Source organism: Electrophorus electricus, chromosome 6, assembly GCF_013358815.1.
Source record: "Electrophorus electricus isolate fEleEle1 chromosome 6, fEleEle1.pri, whole genome shotgun sequence".
In the NCBI taxonomy this organism is placed as follows: domain Eukaryota; kingdom Metazoa; phylum Chordata; class Actinopteri; order Gymnotiformes; family Gymnotidae; genus Electrophorus; species Electrophorus electricus.
The window spans coordinates 12,948,299-12,968,635 of record NC_049540.1 but is presented as its reverse complement, the minus strand read 5'-3'; the positions used below and the strand labels follow the sequence as shown (position 1 = coordinate 12,968,635).

Here is a 20,337-nt window from a genome sequence, read left to right as displayed (position 1 = left end):
TGTATTTATTTACATGAGCACTTGTAATATGAGTGTGTGTGAGAGCAATATTGCAGTTATGTGATATGTGGATTGGGTTGACTAGGAGCACTCTCCCAGGGGAATGAGTAGTTCTCCTGGTGTGTGTGTGTGTGTGTGTGTGTGTGTGTGTGTGTGTGTGTGTGTGTGTGTGTGTGTGTCTCAGAAGACTATACATTTCTGCCTCTGTCACTTGTTCCTTTGTGCCTGTCACACAACATAAGCACCTGGCATGAGAAAACTGCAGTGGTGTGAAACATTATTATCCAAAAATATTCAGACCACATGAAAAAGTGAGCTTCGTTTCCTAGTAGCAATTAGAACACTGGAGCTGTGTTATATGCCATATGTCAGCTGAGTCTACTTTGCGCACTAAAACCTCACAAGTATTGAAGGAACTCTCACATATATAGGGAGAGCTCTAATTTAGAGGGGCAAATCTGACACGAGTATATATCTTAGACATGCTCTGTCGAACTGGACACAGAGCTTATATACAACCTGTGCTCCTGAGCCTGAACACACTCGAATATTCTAGACACTCGCTAAAGTCATACACTCGAGGGACAGCGAGACAGCAAAATTATATGCAAAAAGTACACCAGCGCCCCCTGAAGTATGATGTAAAAGCTGCAGACACTCCCATTCACCGGAAGAATGATATTCTTATTCTTGCCTTAAAGTTATGACAACACAAGTTGTTTTGGGGGTTTTCATTGGTATATATTTTATTTCCTGTATAGTAATAACTAGTACACTACATCTACAGACTTTTATACACTCCCATGATGAGCGCCGTGGCGTCTCTGTACTGAACAGGTCGTTGGATCACACGGAGAAGTCTGTTAGAGACACGGGTTGCAGCGAGGGCGGAGGAAGACTGAAGGACGTCCCTGATTGCATCTTTTTCCCTTCTGCCAATCTACCAAAGCCAGACAGGGACAGTAACGTGGATTCCTGGGCCGTGTTCCCGACTACCCCTAGACCGCTGGGTAGAGCTGCCCCTTAAAACTTCGAAGCGGCCTTTAACCATCACAAGCTTGATAAGGACTCTCACGAATCATTCCGTGCAAAGTTTTTAGGTGAAAAGTAGCTCCACGCAGGAAGAGATGTCAAAATATCCCCGCGTTTCACAGAAGAGCCAGCCCGCTCACATAAGAGCAGACAGCGAGGCTCGCTATGAGTGGATATGTTGCTCTGCTTTACAGGGTGAGCGGGAACCATTAGTCCACCGGGCAATCTGCTCAGAGAGAAACAGGCGTCATCAAAAAGAAGGCCAACAGGCCTTCGACAGGAAGTCCTTGTGGAAACCAAATGATCCAAGACATTTTAAAATTCACATTTCTTTCTATGCTCATTTTTTTTATATCCGGGAATCAAAAAGCATTCATTCTAAAAACGGCAGAATTCCTTTAAAAGTGTGACTAAATACTCAGTGAATAAATACACGATAAATATGAAATAAATAAATAAATAAACAAACAAATAATTAAATAAATAGCTTAGTACACTGCTAAATAAATATGGTCGAAACCGAAGTGTGCATGTGTATTTTTGCAGCCTGGTCTCAGGTGTCCCAACGTACAGTGGGTAGGTACCGAAATCAGCAGATTATACTAACTGTACATAACTAACCAAATCGATGAATTCAAAGCTCCTCGTGTACGCACGAACAATAGCCAAACAAAGTGAGACAGGGTCGAAATAAAGCAGAGCTGTCAACGAGACCCCAGAAGCGAAAATGTAACCCCCGCATGTATGTCCTGTCGGGCTTTTACAAGCATTTAGCCTGTCCTCTGGGCGCCATGCGAACGTCCTCCCTTCAGAAAGCTGTATGTACTATAGGACAGTGCGGGATATACAGTGCATAGTTTACAGACAGAGGTCGCAGGTTAGCCACCGTCTCAGTCTACATACAGTATAATACTTTTTTTTTTTTTGATGATGAAAAAGCACTCGGTCCCGATTTCCGTTTGCAAAACACGAGCGAAACGTGACCGTTTGTTCTTTTAGTCTTTAGGGGGAAGAATATTACAGAATGTCCGTGGAGATGGGCTCCGTCCGTCGTCTGTTCATAGCCTGTGCTGGAGGTTTCGTCTCCCTGCACCTGGTCAGTTAGCGCTGGCTTTCTGTCACAGCTGCTGACCGTTTTTGTTATTTCTGCGGCTTGGAAGAATTCCGCTCCCTCTCCCCCAAAAAGTGCTTTACTTTCTTTTGTTCTGCTGGCTTCTGCAGTCCAGGGGTCAGTCCAAATGTGTCGGTTTGCAGCATTGGCTTTACTGCATACAGCAGAACAATTTCTATGAATTCATGACTTGAATGCTTCTGTGCTATTCCTACCAGGTTTGCCTAAGACTTTGAAACTGCTGAAAGTTCTGTTTGAATGCAATTGTTTCCAAGGGAATAGTTCTTCTTTACCCACTTTAAGACAAAAAGTACGCTGTATTTGAACATTTCCTGGCATTATACTAAATTCCAGTTATTTTAAAAGATTTTTTTTTTAACACACTCTCTCTCAAAACAATATAAAACAAAACATAAGAACAGGTATGATGTTGACTGGAGTGATCATTACATCAATCAAACCCTTTTAGTTACACTAATGACTTGTAAAATAATGAAAGATAAAAGTAATCTGCCTTATTTGGATTATTTGTTGTTTTGTTCTTTCCTCCATCCATCCATCCATCCATCCATCCATCCACCCTCCCTCCCTCCACTGCTTTCACCGCTCCTCAAAAGCCAGGGCTCTCATAACTGCTGTGGCTGTAGTAACTGCGCGCTTGGCTGGGGCTGCGCGAGCCGCTCCGGCTCCGGCTCCGGCTCCGGCTCTTGCTCCTGCTGCGGCTCCGGCTCCCGCTCCGGCTGCCGCTCCGGCTCCGGCTGTAGCTGGAGTAGCTGGCGTAGCTGTGGCTCCGGCTGGACCGGCTGTAGCTGCTGGCCGAGCTGGAGGAGGAGGGGCTCGGCCTGTAGTATGGGATTGGCCGCTTACGCGCACTACAGGGAGCACAGGGCGAAAAGAGAGAGACATCGGCTATCTTGGGCGTAACGTGCAGACCTTTATTTTCACTGATATTTTTGAGAACGCAGATGATATAAGTATAGATGTCTAATGGTTTAAAAAGGACGACGCAAGAAGGAGCTGCGGTGTAATTAGTTTCTGCAGGAAGAGTTACAGGACTTCTGTTAGTCTGTGTTAATGCACACAACCCTGCAATACATCTATAACCATACATACACACTTCACTGATTACAGTATGCTCATACAACACACACACACACACTTACACACACACACACACACACACACACACACACACACACACACACACACACACACACACACACACACACACACACACACACACACAGAGTGTCACCCCAAAGCACCCATTCAGCTTGTGTTACTGGCAAACTGAGCTGTTCCCCAGACAGAAATCTGTCAAAGCACTGTGTGACGGATAGACGGAGCGACCTGTGGGTGATGAGGTTTATCAAGAGGCTTTTGCACACATTGATCTTCAAGACTATGAGTTCATATGCCCACTGTTTTGCTCTATATTTTTGTACCTTTTGGATCATTCAGTTTGATCTTTTGCATTTAAACTTAATTTTATATATCTGTAAAACATATTTAATATATATGCAAAATATATGCCTGTAATACTTTTGCTGTGCTATATACAAACTGCATAAGAGGAGGTTTTTGGGGTTTTTTCTTTCACAAAGCCTCTTGATGTCACCTTTGCCCATTAACCGTGTTGTTAAATTAGTGTCCATAGGATGGCAGTAGTCATTACATACAGTGCTTTTTATTAGAGGGAGGAAGAAGAAAGGGGTTAGGATGCAGGGGGAGAGCACTCTAGGGACGCTGCTTCACCAAACTCGTTCCCGAGGAGACAAGGCCTAGGAGGGTCCTGCTGCTCGGCAACAGTTACCACGGTAACCCCGAGTTCAGCTCGCCAACATTCCGGTGTCTGATGTCTGCTGAGGACCTTTGTACAGGAGTGAAAAAATGAGCACCAAATTGATCTACCCTAGAAACACATTCAACAAAACGCATGATGGACGCATGCTGTTGTATCTTGGAGAGTTTTGCACCTTGAGAGGAAATTAAAGTTAAGAACAATATGCATATTTGTCAGCTTCATAACACTGACTGGCAATTTGGGTAAGTATATTGATTGCCTTACATTAAATAATATTGCTGACAATTATATAAATATGGCTGATATTCTTTTCCTCATATTATGATTCCCACACCAGAGCAATCTTCCAAAAAATAAAAATAAAACAATCTATCATGTATATTACACCTGCTTGCACTGATATTGTTGATGTGATGGCTCTGGGAACACTAAACGTTATGACTGGAAGCTTGCAATAGGCACAATGGCCACTAGATGTCAGTGTTAGCACGCACCTGTGTTGCTTTATATCAAACGTTATATGTACATGAGTAACTCAAATGATGTTCATAACTAAGAAGCCACGTGTTTGGAAACAGAACAGATTACACAAAATTGAACTCTTTTCATTTAGTCACATGACTGAGGCAAACTAAAGGTTTCAGGATAAATGGCTAAAACCTTTTTATTTTGTGTCAAATGAACAAAATACAACATATGAATTTGTCGGGGGGAAGCAGGCATGGCCACCTGTAAGATGGTGCTTCAGAAGGCTGTGGTGAGCCTGGCTTATATTTGGTGTTTTTAGTGCAACAGGACCGTTGAGGAAGAGGGTATCCGGCCTACCTGGTGATCCTTCGGGCCTCCATGAAGCTGGGGGAGTCTCTCCTCCTCTTACGGATGGGAGAGTAACTACGGGAACGTCGGCGAGCTCTCTCGGCATCAGAGTAGTGCGGGCTGTCCCTCTCCCTATAGGAACAACAAAAGAGGTTGTGTACGTGTGTGTGTGTGTGTGTGTGTGTGTGTGTGTGTGTATTTGTTTGTCCCCACAGAAAACAAGCAGCACAGAGCTGGGCAAAAATAGCATTTGTTTCTTGTAAATAGCAACAGGTCTCTTTCTCTGTATGTAATTTTCCCCATTTTTCAAGCCCTGGCTTTGGCTCTCCTTTTCACGGCTACTTACGCTATTATTCAAATACTTTTGCTGCCTGAACAAATACAGATCCAAATACAAATATTGGGGTCTTTCCACATCCTTTGTGTGCTTGTGTGTGTGTAGATGGAATGTCCAAATGTCCCTACAATGAAAGCAATCATCCTGCCTTTCACGGACATTTTCTGCTCCCTCCAAGGATTGTCCCTCCAACTGACAGTTTTGCAACTTTTACTTAGACCATAAGAGCACTTGGCTGTCTGCACAACAGCGTCTAGTTACATTAATATACTGTTACATTCATAAAAATAGTATTTCAGCAATGCGGTATGTTGTTCATCCATCTTCTTCACATGCCAGAAAAATATGCGTCACATGTGCATGCATATATTTTTACATTCTAAGGAAGTCTGCAGGCCCCTATTACTGAACATTACCTGAGTGCGTGTGTGGTCTGTTGCTGACATGTACTGGGTTTGTGTGTGAATGCTGCTGTGTTTGCGCACGCATACACTTGTAGGTTGAAGGAAACGAAAGGGGACATCAGTTATTTCTTATTTGCATTGTGAGTTTGTTCCCATTTAACAGGGCACAAGGACCCACTGAATCAGTGCTGTGAGCGTGAGCAGGAATCACTCAAAACCACGCCTAGGCACTGGATACGCTCGAGTGAGTGAGTACCTAGAGTTGTTCTGGCGCGTGTGTGGAGACTTGGCCTTGCTGGGAGCGTGCTCTCTGGAGTTGGAGCGTGACGAGGAGCGGCTACTGCTCCAGGAGCTGCTTCTGTGCCGCAGACTCCCACGGGATTTGCTCTTCTTCCGGCCGGACGCGTGTTTATGCCGAGCCGGGGACGTGGAGGTGCTGCGGTGTCGTTTCGAGCCCCTCCCCCGATGGTGCCTCTTGGACGAATGAGACCCTTTCACTCTGGTAGGGAAGAGAAGAGCAGGAAAGTGCTTGGAGGGTGGATCCTTAAAGTGCTGGCAGCGGTCGTAGTGACTCAAAACACGTTTGAGTTACGGTTTGAGTCTCAGCTGATGGTTCATTACACATTTACTACTTACAACATGAGGTCACCCAGACAACAATTACAATAAACCACTGTAAGAGGTGTAAGAAAATAAACATGATAAAAAAAACGTACCCATGTCCATTTTATCATTACTTTTGCATACAATAAGTCTGCTGTCTAACTAAAAAGCTTTGACACTTAACCTTACACTTAAGCACAGTGAGCCCTTAGAACTCATTACCAGATAACTGCACGCAACAGCACGCAACTCAGTTTTAAAGACGAAAATGTTTCCAACCAAAATGTACACAAAAATGCTGCTAGAACCAACTGTAAACATGTTACTGTGGTGCTAGTCTTTTCTCTCTGATGAAGATTTTGGCTCTTCTTGCAGGTCCGTCTTTGTCAGTAACAGTTTCTGAGATTCTCCCAAGCTTCCAGCCTCCATCTTGGTAAAGTTTCCTCTGTGTCCGTTACAATGTCTATCTGCAGGCTCATTTTGGTGTTATGACAGCACTGCCTTGTTGTGATGTTGTGGCGTTATCGATATTTTCATTTACTGCAGACTCTGTCGGATCTGGCCCCTTCTGTCAACCATATAGGTCTCCTCTTCCAAATCTGCTTGGTGGAGGATTTCCTGGTGATCAGACGCTCGGCAGTGAGTGGTTCCATACTGTTCGGACTGTTCCAGTAGTGAGAAGACAACTACAGGCATGGCCTCGGAACTACAGGCATGGCCTCGGAACTACAGGCATGGCCTCGGAAGACTGGAGCATTACCGAGTCCACCCGAGGAGAGCAGCACGGTGGCGTTTAAAACACTTCTTTCATTTCTTAGTTATTGTTCCCACGGTCATTCATGAAGAAATCACACTGCTTTTCTGTAAGAGAGCTAATGAGCCAACCCATGTCTGGCAAAGCAGCATTTAATTCATTGCACCTACAAAGTCGGCGCTTTGGTCACACTTAATTTGTCAAACCACATCTTTTAAAGCAATAAAACAGCCATTAATGAACGCATCGGTTGACGTGCTTTCTAATATCGCTATATGTATGACTCATGAGCAGAAACAAAATAAAGCGTTCGTGTCTTTTAATGTTGTTTACTACTTTGTTTAGTCAAAAAAGGAACCAAAAATGACCGTTCCACAGTACTAGAATGGTGCTGCGGGTTCTGTCCGTTCTCTTGGCAGATCACCTATTCTCTGACCCTCTAGAGCTCTTCTGATCCTTCAAGAAGTCAGGCAGTGACAAATATTGTTTGCAGCTGCTCTGCTTAATCCGGAGATCCCATCCAATCTGATTTTATCCGGTCTGATTAATCCAACGGTAAGGCCTGCATCCTGGTGTTTTATCCTTTCGTAGTAATGGACAAATTAGTGATGTGATGTCCCTTGGGAAGGACAACAGGGTGCTTAAATGAGTCAGGGATGTCCAAAAAGACATGAAGATGGTACAACTTATGTTTCCATCTCCATTAAACTTGTTCTGGCTTGGTAGCTGACCTCTTCTTGGGACGCTTGACTTTGTAAGTCTCTGTCGATCGCTTACTGTTAGGATGGCATTTGATTTGTCATTCTTAACACATCACAGGAGACTGTGTTAGGAGTGCTACTGTCTCGATGGCCCGAGACCAGGATGAAAGACAGTAATGTCTACAGGGTTTTGTTCTGCGGTCTTTGTCGGAAGTGCCTGGGCCTTCCTAACAGATGTGGCAGCTCCTGAACCACCTCCACTGGGGTTTCCATTTCCTTTACCCAAAGAAACCTGGGGCCAGTGAACCAATTAGATGAAAGCAGCTCATCTTCAGGCGTTGACTGCTGGGTTTTCATCTGTTGAAACATCAAAACCCTGCCTGGAACTTGAATCATGGCAGATTTTCGTTTGCTACAAAGGTGTGAAAGCGTCGCGCGCCGTCATTTTTGTATGCTAAGACTACTTTAGAATCTGTCCAAAAGAACTCCACGGCAGAGCAACCAAGCTCCTCTCTAAGCAAACGACTCACCGTGACTGAGACGAGCGCCGTAGTTAGTTCCAGCCTCAGCAGAGCAGGACCCTTCAGCAGAGAAATACAAGAAATGACTATCTTTCTCATTCTTCAGGCTCAGATAGGATCATGCCTCACCTTCTGAGAAGTGCTAAAGTTCTGCTTTAATCACCTCTCCAAAGTCAGCCCTGCGTTAGTCTGTCTATTCCCAATGAGCAAGACCAGCTTGCCTTTTCTCCTACTGTGACTTTCAGTTTCTCTTTTTTTTATGTCTGCGGTATCTTCTGACGAAGGAACACCCTGTAGAACAGCATTGTCACCCGACACAAATTTATGAAAGCTTCTTTCACCAGCTGAATGGTGCCCTTTGGCAGGCTGTTGCGGTCCATAGTTTCCACTGCCAGGTGAACACACCGCCCCCAAAAAGAGACACTTTCATTCTGACTGCCTGAGGGGGTGTGCTTAAGTCCCCTTTTCTCAGCATAAGAAACACGGGTGGTTGTAATGACTCCCCTGGACATGAAACGCTTCGAACCCTTGCAGCGGTGAGGTATGAGGTATGAGACTTTTCACCCTGAGTTCCATCACACACCTCTCCCACGTCACTGTTCAATGACGTCTTTCATGTAGGTAATGTAATCTTCTTTTTGTTTTCTCACTGGCATTTCATAATGTCTGTGTTCAATTTTCATTATGTTTTCCTTTAATTAAACAAAGAGATCCATATTTTTGTTGTTTCCCTGAGCGTCTCTGAACTCATTCATCAGAGTTACCGCAGGGAGTTACAATGACCGCCGGATCCTTGTGTGTCAGAATGACGTACCGAGCATCTACCCACGTCTGTAAGGACAGAGCAGAGATCATCGTCTTTGCCTGATATATCCTGACTGGACACTAGAGTTCTGGGACGATTCTAACCAATTAAGCGACCCACTTCTCATCTGAGTACAGGAGGTGCTTTGTCTGCACTTGCTGTCAGATGGCTCGATTGCTTGGCTGTTCCATGTGTCCCCGCGTGAACATCCGTGGATGGATTCTGGTTATCTTGTCATCCATCATTGTGGAAGCGCTAAACAAGCGACCTTCACCGCTGACGCTAAGCGATGGAGCAGCGCTGGTTTCACTTTCACCGCTCTGCTCTGGATTTTCTATGACAAGGTCTTAGTCATCCGGAGCACAGATTACTGTCCTTCACGCAGGCCCTTCTACATTCCAGCAACTCTGTCACACAGCCTGGACACCGATGGAGCTGGTGACTCTTATCCTGGCAAAACGCGCAAGTGGCTTTTTCCTTTCCTTTGGGTGCCATTTGCATCCACTGTTGCTCGGGTGTTGAAGATGCTGGCCTTGTTTCTTTTTAATTATATTTCTGTTCTTTTTGTCAGGGAGTGACTTAGATGTGTAGACAGCAAAAGCGACTGGATTTCAGGTAGTTTGTTGAATTCTTGGAAGCTGGGGCATCGTCACCTTCCGTGAGAGACATTGTGACCTGGTGGTTCCATATAGAGGTTAGTTTCAGCAGTCATTTTGGTTCAGCTCACAGTCATTTAGGATATCATTAAAACAATGTGGGCCAGCGTGGGAATGCCATTAAACAATGTGGGCTCTGGCATTGGAACTACACTGTCCTGGACAGTTTGTGCTAAGCACGAAATGTCAATACGTGCAGATGATGAGGCTGAATGAGGGTGTATGAAGCTGGGTGAGGTTGGATAATGCTGGATGAGGTTGTGTGAGGCTAGATGAGGCTGGATAAGGCTGGATGAGGCTATGTGAGGCTGAATGAGGCTGGATTACGATGGATTAGGCTGTGTGAGCTTGGTTGATGCTGGATAATGCTGGACTAGGCTGTGTGAGGCTGTATGAGGCTTTATGATGCTGTATGAGTCTGGTTGAGGCTGTATGAGGCTGTATGAGGCTGTGTGAGGCTGGATGAGGCTGGTTGAGGCTGGATGAGGCTTTATGATGCTGTATGAGTCTGGTTGAGGCTGTATGAGGCTGTATGAGGCTGTGTGAGGCTGGATGAGGCTGGTTGAGGCTGGATGAGGCTGGATGAGGCTTTATGAGGCTGGTTGAGGCTGGATGAGGCTGGATGAGGCTGGATGAACCTGTGTGAGGCTATATAAGGCTGTGTGCTGTGTAGCAGAAGGAAGAACATAGCTCTGAACTTCACGGTCTTCTGTTTTGTCTCACTGTTGTGGAGTTCACATCTGTTGTGTCTCTCTGTTGTGGACTTCACACCTGTTGTGTCTCTCTGTTGTGGACTTCACAACTGTTGTGTCTCTCTGTTGTGGACTTCACACCTGCTCTCATGCCCCTTTCTGCCTGCAAGGCTACTAATTCATGTTCAATCAAATACAGAACAAGTACAACAAACAAAAATAAATAAAGAGTCCTTTATAATCTTTGGGGGTTATTTATACCTACACTGACTGTTTTCGGTCATTTCACTTCAAATCCTTAGATGGTCTGACTGCTTTGCACAGCTGCAGTAAAAATGATATTAAGTAGGTTATTATCTCTGTATTATTTGTATTATGCAGCGTACCCCCCAAAAAATACATATTATACCTTATTTAGAAAAGGCCCGGCTACCGGCTGATCGGCAAAGCACATATAACGATCACTCACTTCTGACGCGTGTTCCTGGCTTTAGGCTGGAGGTCAGTCTGGGAGTCACTGCTGTGGTCTGGAGAGTGGCAGTTCTTCCCCTGTTTCCGCTGCCGACCACCCCGTCTCCCAGACGACTCGGGAGGGAGCTTGGCTCCCCTCTGCTGCCTCTGGTCCCCCTTCCCTGGCTCAGCAACCTGGGCATGTGCCTGCAGTCCTCCAGGGCTCCTGCAGGGGGCACCGTGGCTCTTTGCTTGCCTTACACTGGGCGATATCTGCCTCCGTGCTTCAGCTGGGGAGGAGGAAGCCAGTGACCGTAGCTTCTGTAGAGAAAGGACACCAAAAAAAAAGGAAAAAGAAAGAAAGGGAAATCACAAAATATACTGAAATTAGAATAGTTTTCACCTGACAGTGTGCGCGCTATGGTGTACTTTGCCAAAGAAAGGTAAGTATTTAAAAGAAAAGAGCTAGGATCATTTTTATACGACTTATAGACAGTCCTCTATGGTGCAGCGCATGCAATACTCGGCATGCAAGAAAAACAAAAAGAGCTCAAAATTATAATCCCAACAGAACAGAAGAGGAAGAAAAGGGAAAATATGGAAAACTGTGAAACAAATCAGGATCAGGAGAACAGAGAGAAAAGAGAGAGCGACAGATACTGAAGAGCTGAGCAGAAAAGGAGGACTTTGTCAAGTTTTTAGAAATGACTACAAACAAAAAAGTAAAAGAAGAAAAAACTAGAAAAAAATAACAAAAAATCAAGACAACTTGACGGAACATCACAGAAATGGAGGAACCAAAATAAAGATTCACAAGTATAGATTCAATCGAATTAGAAAACAACTGCTCTTCTAGTCAACAGTAAATTTCTGCTTGTGGATTTTGCTTTTCCTGCAGACAATTGCTGAGGTGTGAACAGCGACGCATTTCCCGCCTTTTTTTTTTTTTTTTTTTTTTTTTTTTTTTTTTAATGGTTACTCTGTTTTAACTCCCTTTTGGTTAACATCCACTTACCAATAAAGTGGCATTCCCTCCTTTAGTAGGTAAGGTATGAAGAGAAGGGGAAAGTGGGGCAACATAAGTGCATCATTAGATTCACAAAGTGCAAGAGAAAAAAGTCACAACACCCTTCCCTGGTAGTGAGCATGAGACAATGCATGAAATTCAAACTCAAGAAACACACCAAATGAAATTAACTTTGAAAAAAAAAAATAGAATTGATTAATCATTTAGTCCTGAAGGGGGGAATATATATGAATATATATGTAAATATATATATATGTAAATATATATATATATATATATATATATATATATATATATATATATATATATATATATATATATATATATATATAGTGAGCGTGGAGGCTTTTGAGTAGGTTTTCAGAACCACCTGCTTTGAAAGTAGCAAATTGTATCTTTTCTAATCTAATCTTTTTGTTGCAGGCATGCATAGCCATGGGAACGTTTTAAGTGGGGGTGCTGTGGGAGTTTTAATTACAGTTGCGGACCTGCAGGTCCTCTCCCGTCTGCTAGGGGGCAGCACCCTCCACACCCCTACTTCCCACAGCCTTGCAGGCGTGTATTCTTGTTAGCCACTAAAAGTGAAATGTTTTGGTGTTTAAGTGAAGAAGAAAGCTAATGGTTTGTGTTAGACTGAGTTTGGGGTCAGCACAGCAAGCATGCACAGAAACATCAAAATAAGACACTCTGACCACTTCATATTTAGTTTCTAGATACATACGAGAAATTGGCCTCTTTTGGATTCTGGAAATGGAACTTTCAAGCAAGGAAATTGCTTCCTCTGTATAACTTCAGTGGAGTGTGACCATTTGAGTCTAATACTCATAACCTCTGACGACTGGCACCTACCACTCCAGAGGAACGTTTAATAAAAGAAAAATAAGCTTGCTTTGAGGTATCTTTCTTTTACCAGGACCTGGAGCAGAACAAGTCACTCCATTAACCAAAAAAGGACATCCAACATGACCTTGTGATCACCCCGACACAGAATCAGGAACTAGTGCATGGACATCAGTACATTTACAGCATGAGGCAGACACCTTTATGCAGAGCAACTTACACATATATCTATAAGACGGCATGTGTGCTACCCGGGAACTGGACCCAGGACCTTGGCAATAGCGTCACGCGCTACCTGGTGAGCTACGTCATCACGAAACAGACCCTTCTGAAAGCTTTTACAGCCAGCAGCCCTAACGCTAATTAACAAAAAAATCATTGTTCTTCCTTAACAGTTATGACACACACACACACACACACACACACAGAGAAGTGTAGGATTAACTTTTGGGGTTTTGGTAACGACGATTTCGGTACTGGGGGCAAAATAAATAAATAAATAAATAAATAAAGTCAGTACAAATCATAACGTGTAAAAGTTCAACGGTGGGGAAAATCATACGACGAATGTACCATTTCACCAAGAGACAGAGGGATGTGTCACAAACATGAATGCATTGCCTATCTAAACAAAGGAGAGCAGGGTGACGGACTTGGCGGGAGGGCAGTGGACTAAAGACTGGAGCATGAAGGCAAAAAGGGAGAATGTGAGATTGGGGGGGACCAAAACCAAAAATGCTGAAATAGTTGAATAAAATCATAGAGAACATATTGCTAGGAAAAGTGAAAGGAAAACAAGGAAAAAGTAATCCGCCAAATCTTTTTCTTTTCTTTTTCATAGACAAATGAGGAGAGAGAAAGAGAGAGAGGTAGAGAGAGAGAGAGAGAGAGAGAGAGAGAGAGAGAGAGAGAGACACTGAAGTCAAGCTAGGGTGCTTGTCACATTCTCATCTGCATAGAGACCACGTGCGTAGGCAGAGCGTTACCTACCTTCCATTTCAACCAGAGACACGTATGCAATATTAACAAAACAGGAAAGGAAGGATAAGGAGAGGGAGAGGAGAAAGGAAAATTCTCCGCAGCGAAATGGGAAAAAGACAATGAATTCTTTTAGTATCTCAGCCTAAGTATTTGGACAACAAACCAAAGAAGAGACCAAACCAACAAACCAGAACTAAACTGGATTCAGCCCACATCCCCCCCAAAAAAACCAAAGAACAAAACCCAACAAAACCGAAATGGAGCAAAAGAGAAGCGTTGGGGGGGGGGGGGGGGAGTCTACATGAACTGCTGTGCTTTTCGCTTGGGCGCGTGTGCCGTCGTGTGGGGTTAAAGGTCAGGAGGGTTAGAGTGGCTATAATACGGTCACATGAGGGACGGAGTGAGACCCGCTGCACAGGGAGACCGGCCGGACGGGGAGACCGGCCGGATGGAACGGGGGAGGGAATGAACATGCAGACTTGGGCTAACGGGACAGGAAGCATGTCAGGATGACAAAGAAAAGAGCCGCACGTCACAGATGGAGGGGGTGGAGGGGGTGGAGGCCAGTTACTGCTAGGATGGAGAGGTCAGCGCGTAGAAAAGGGACCCCAGTCACATTTCAGGTTTTTTAAAAAAAATAACTAATACCATGATGCTTCATTGGCTTTGTTCTTAGTCTACAGAACCTTTACTGAATGTTACCATTTGCTCTCAGCAACTGTACACAAATGTCCCCAAGTTGATAAAGAAGGGTAGTTTTTGGGAATGCTTTAGGGGTTGGGGGGCAGTTGGAGTGGTTGTGTTTAGTGAGTGTTAGCTGTCATTCTAAATGGCTTGGGTCCCTTTACTCCAAACACCTTCACCGGATATTAACTGTCCCTTTTAGTTTTCCAGTTCCCGCTGTAAAAACAACAATACAGACATAAAAAGACTGAAACGTGGAGAAAGAAAAAAAGGAAGCCGTGTTCGCAGCGCTGAGCTACGTGTCATGGGACGCAAAGTCAGCATTAAATATTGCGTTACGAGAAGACTCTGTAATCGGCGATGACATTTAGCTGCTTCAGCTTCACAAGGAACCAGCGATGTGGAAAAGTTCCTTAAAGGCCCGATTGTCTGCATTCATCACGTCATTATCTCGCTTCCTTTGATTTAAACAAAAAAATCTTTTTTTTTCAACTGCAATGAAACAGTCGACGCAAGGGGGCACTCTGACATAGGTGGTACTGCCGCCGAGAAGGTAGCATGCAGGCCAGCATGGTGGTCCACAAGAAGCAGGTAAGAGACCTAGCAAACACCTGTCACTTCTGATCCCTCTCCGGGGATGGCGGGGATGGGGGGCAGCCCTGGTACTCGGCGGAACATGAGCGGTCAAACCGTATTGACATGAAATGCACATACCCAGTTTAACCCACTTGGTCCAGTTCCAAAGCACATGAGTGCTTTTTTACACAAACGAGACAGAGAAGGTCGAGCATTTATCAACGTGAATCAACGGAGGCAGGGACTGGAAATAGAGACGGATGAAGCAAAGTGAGTGAGACGAGAGAGAGAGAGAGCGAGCAAATGAGACCTCCTCAAACAAATGCATGCAAACCCACTACGAGGAAGTCTGACCAGCAGTTAAGGTAGGCAAACACCCAGTCATGAAGACTCAATGTGCTGTGTGTCAGACTGTCAGGTCCTTACGGTGGTAAACATTAGAAACACGCTTGTCCACTGTGTTATTTACATGTCGTGCACTCCACAGAGCATTGCTCCTTTTCCGGAGAGCGCAAATGTTCTTTACTTTGCAACACTTCTCGAAATGGTATTCCAGACCAGAATGGAGGCAGCAGACTGGGATGAAGCTGCCTGCTCCGACAGGGTTGGAACTCTTCTGTTTTGATGCCATCGCTCTATCTCTCCCTGAGCTACCCGCCTGAGACCAAATTTGCCGTCTGCTGGGGGTCTGATCCCTAGTGATCTTTGTCGCTGTGCCGAACGGCGGCTGTGCAGCGAGGTCTTCATGACCAAAATCGATGTTTGGCAAAACCACCTCCTTCAGTCGCTCAGCCACGCCCGCGTTCATTTCAGGAAGGTGCCGTGCGAGGGATAGGTGCGGCGTCAGTGACCCTCTGTCCTGTCGAAAACTTACTTCACAGGGGTGCAAAACTTTGAGTACAATATTTCAATAGGTGTAGTTTCTGTAGAACACTACAATACCCCTCCTGTTGTTTCTTATTGCTAGAACATATTACATCTAAGTTTAGAATTGCTTCAAAAGTGCATTCATCCGCAAACCGAGATACTCAGTTGTGACTCGCCTGCGTTATTATTTTCAGAAACGCGAGCGGAACGCCAGTTGTGCCTTTGAACCGGCACGCAGACGCTTAATGCCTACATCCTCCCCCAGCGCCGTTCGAATGCCACTGAGGCTGTGTTTGCAGCTCAAAGAGGAGAGTTATCTGCTATTCTAAAGACCCTTAGCGAGCAAACGCGAAACCCAGCGGAGGATGAAAATAGTTACAAAACTGTGCCAAAGAGGCAAATAAACAAATAAACAGAAACAAGGATGGGCTCGTACAGGTGCGACTGAATAAGAACAATTAAGTGAGTATGGGAGGCACTGAGAGTAAGAGGGAGATACCATTTTGAGGGGGGGGGGGGGGCTCGAGTAGACGGTGCAGGGGTGGGGTGAAGAGACGAAATAGACGAGACTACATACATTGTTCACTTTCTCCCCCTCCAGGTGGCTGGGTCTGGAGTCTTTGCCATTCCGGACGCGGTCGCCATGGCGGCCGTTCTGCCGGTGGGCCGCGTGGTCCGAGCCAGGGGAGAGAGACGGACTGTGGCTGGACCTCCCACTGGGCTTGTATCCATCTGTGCGGTGCTTTGGGTTTGACCTGCGGGCAGCCAATCAAAAACGAGGTGACGCCACGCTTCTATAGTGCCTTTTGCAGTATCCGGAGATGCTGTGCGATCAGCACACTGCACGGTGCTTTTGCATCCAACCCAAACACCGGTTAGATGCGGCAGCCAATCGCGCACAGCGTAATGTCAACCAGAAACAACAGCCCCCTGCGGGACTGCACCGTGCACCGCTTGGGGGGGCATGCAGACACACAGTCATTCACCTCACACACACACACACACACACACACCACGAGCCAATTTTTAAGTAGCCTCCATGTTTTTAGACATGTTTTAGACTTAGGGGAGGACTTGTGCAGACCCTGATAGAGTGACAGTTAAGATGTTTTTAGGTGCAGGAATGTGAGTGGACAGGGCTGGAGTGTGGGTGGGCGGGGTCAGGAGTGTGAGTGGACAGGGCTGGAGTGTGGGTGGGTGGGGTCAGGAGTGTGAGTGGACAGGGCTGGAGTGTGGGTGGGCGGGGTCAGGAGTGTGAGTGGACAGGGCTGGAGTGTGGGTGGGCGGGGTCAGGAGTGTGAGTGGACAGGGCTGGAGTGTGGGTGGGCGGGGTCAGGAGTGTGAGTGGACAGGGCTGGAGTGTGGGTGGGCGGGGTCAGGAGTGTGAGTGGACAGGGCTGGAGTGTGGGTGGGCGGGGTCAGGAGTGCGTGCCCGTATTTGGCGCTACCTGCTGGGCGATCTGGACACACTGGTGACAGAGGAGGCGGAGACACTGTGTGAGCTGCAACTTCCTCTGCGCTGGGGTCTCCTGCTGGGACACTCGGCTGGAGACCTAAAACACACACACACACACACACACACACACACACACACAGACACATAAAAATGTACATACAAACACACACGCATATCCAAACACACAATGGGCACAAATGTGCACATACACACATAGGCATTCACATACATATTCACATAAAAATTGGTAGTGTATGTAACCACACACACACACACACACACACACACACACACACACACACACAAACACAAACACAAACAAACAAATTACCAAAGCTGGTGTTGCAATTTCTGAAGCCAAAGGAATATAAATCATACCAAAGGTCATGCCTTTTTCATGAAATGTCATGTTTATCTAAATGTATTAAATCTTTTTTTTAAGTCAAAGAGTTGAACAGGCTGTCTTGCCCCAACAATGCTTTGAAAGTTACAGAACGTGTTTATTGTTATTAGGACAGAGCGTAGTCGAAGAATGCAAACTCACTTCTTCCTCAATTTGTTCTTGTCTTTGTGTGTGTTCTTCGGAGTCCCTGATCTGGGGGATTAAAAAAAATGCCCAAATTGACAGCAGCCTGAGCAAAGCGTGGAGGCACGTTTTCCCGCGAGGCGCGGCTAGCGACACATCTCCTGATTGGTACAGTGGGGTTCTTTTAGGAAAAGTGCAAGCCAATAGGCTGACAGGAGTGAAGCGAGGAGGCGGGATGCTGAGGGGTGGTTGGCGTGGCGAGCGCTTATACCTGTGTCTCCTCTTTCTCCTGGACCGAGACACGGACCTGAGAGAGGAAGGAAGAGACGGGAAACGTCAGCCTAGGTCTGACACTAAGAAGAAAACGTCGCCCCAGTCACTGGGTCCAGCTGCACGGCACTCGGTTACCCTGTAGCCTGTATGTGAGACTGGCAGTGCTGAGAGGCACAGCAAGAAACGGGCACCCGTTCGCCTTCTGTTGGTTTGTAATGCGGGTAAAAAGAAAAGAACGCCGGCCGTGAGGCTCAGCTGCTGCGGCCAGCGCTGACTTGTGCTCGGGAAGATGAGCTCTGCTTGCTTTTTTGTGGGAGCCATTAGCTGAGAGGATCAAAGCCATTTTGAGCTATCGCACAAAAGACTGCAGTGCACCACGTCACAGACAGAGGGCAGTGTGTTCCCTGCGCTGTGTGTAACGAACTGGCAGCTGTTTGTAATGAGGCCTGGGGTTGTTGTTGTTGTTGTTGTTGTTTTTGTCATCACTGTTTTGTTTTGCTTTTCGGACAGTCCGTGGCTTATACTGACTTTCGCAAACGGCACTACTACTCCTGCTCTCTCTCCCTCTCTCTTTCTCTCGCTCCCTCCTCCAGGGACTCCTCTTTTCTCATCTCCTCTCTCAATTCATAATTGATCGCAGGCACATGGCCACGGCGAGACTATCAGGTCGGCGCAACGTGAGAGGGAGCGACAGCACCGGAGCGGAGGAGGGGCCCGACACGGAACAAAAGGATGGAGGAAAGGGGGGGTACGTCGGAGACTCCCGGGTAATTCGGAGGGAGGCTCGCTTTTCCTCAGCGTGAAGGTCAAACGATGCAGCGGAGAAACAGAGACCCCTCTCCTCAGCAGCTCTCGTCCCTCCTCACCCCCCGTCAGCACGGGCGCACCACCGTTTGCGGTCATTATGAGAAAAAGCTTTGTCCGACGTAACTGAAGAGCAAAACCTGAATTTCAGGCGGATTTTGAACCTCATCAATATTTCATGAAGCCAGGAAAAGCGTTGGCCGGGCAGATGCTATTGTCTTTCAGGAACAGATCTGCTAGTGTCTGCTAGCCCTCAGCTGAACACTGACCAGTTTTTGGGGTTCATCAAATCACAAATGCAGCTGCTGAATAAGTAATCATTAATAATAATAATAGTAATAATAATAATAATAATAATAATGAAAGGTCAACAAGAATAATGTTAAAATGACTACATTGTCTTCTTGGGGACATAAGATTGAAGTAGCATTTGGTAAATAAACTGGAATAAAAAAGGATTGGATTATGAAATGGAAAGAGTACAGTGAATATTTGTAGTGTATGTGACTACACTCACACACACACTCACACACACACACACACATACACACACACGCGCGCACACACACACGCACACACTCACACGCACACACACACATGCACACGCACGTATGCGCACACACACACACACACACTCACACATGCACACACACACACGCATGCACACACACTCACACACGCACATACACACGCATGCACACACATGTATGCACACAGGCACGCGCACGCACACACTGACACACATGTATGCACACACACACACACGCACGCATATGCGCACGCACACACACGTACGCACACACACGCACAAACACACGTGCGCACACACGCATGCACACACATGCACACGCACACACACACGCACACACACATGCGCACAGACACACACGCACGTACACGCACACACACAGCGCACACACACGCACGCACACACATGCACACGCACACACACACGCACACACACATGCACACACATGCGCGCACAGACACACGCACGCGCACGCACACACTGACATACATGTACGCACACACACACACGCACGCACACACACGTACGCACACACACGCACACACACACTCACACGCACGTACGCACACACATACACACACACGCACACACACACACACACACTCACACGCACGCACACACACACTCACACACACACACACACACGCGCGTGCGGAGACCTGTCTCTCTTGTGCTTCTTGCTGCTCTTCTTTCTCTTCCCTCGCCGAGCAGGGGAGGAGCTGTCCACCCTGGGCCAGACGGAGGAACAGAGGCATGAGACGCACAGATCCACACAACCAGACCACATCCAACACCTCCACCCACCCCACCCCAGCCCTCACACATCTACACACTTCATCTTCCACTGTGTGGAGTCCCGGTCCTGTGTCGGCACAGTTCCCTTGGGTGCCACATCAACGTGCTCTTGTCTAAGGCCAGGCATACACTACACGACTTTTAAATCCCCAGCGGAATTGAAAAATGGGGAGCATCTCTCACATAATGCCATTTTTTCCTCGGAATGTCTAGTCCATCTTCCGTAAGAGCACACGCACTAGGTATCGCACACTAGATATCACGCACTAGGTATCGCACACTAGATATCACGC

General features: G+C 46.3%; 1 protein-coding gene across 2 annotated transcripts in view; it reads right to left on the bottom strand.

Moving 5' to 3' along the window:
• Nucleotides 1–2,753: 2,753 nt before the first annotated feature.
• Nucleotides 2,754–20,337, bottom strand: part of srrm3 (serine/arginine repetitive matrix 3) — a 75,594-nt gene continuing 58,010 nt past the window's right edge. The window contains exons 6-14 of one of the 2 annotated variants that reach the window (XM_035527633.1): nucleotides 19,909–19,977; nucleotides 17,915–17,950; nucleotides 17,662–17,712; nucleotides 17,110–17,214; nucleotides 16,239–16,416; nucleotides 10,706–11,007; nucleotides 5,761–6,003; nucleotides 4,773–4,895; nucleotides 2,754–3,015 (exon numbers count right to left, since the gene is read on the bottom strand). In XM_035527633.1, coding sequence (XP_035383526.1) covers nucleotides 2,754–3,015; nucleotides 4,773–4,895; nucleotides 5,761–6,003; nucleotides 10,706–11,007; nucleotides 16,239–16,416; nucleotides 17,110–17,214; nucleotides 17,662–17,712; nucleotides 17,915–17,950; nucleotides 19,909–19,977 — 1,369 coding nt within the window. Of the gene's footprint in view, nucleotides 3,016–3,381; nucleotides 4,014–4,772; nucleotides 4,896–5,760; nucleotides 6,004–10,705; nucleotides 11,008–16,238; nucleotides 16,417–17,109; nucleotides 17,215–17,661; nucleotides 17,713–17,914; nucleotides 17,951–19,908; nucleotides 19,978–20,337 lie in introns of those variants that run through there. The other variant, XM_035527634.1, reaches the window with a different exon arrangement.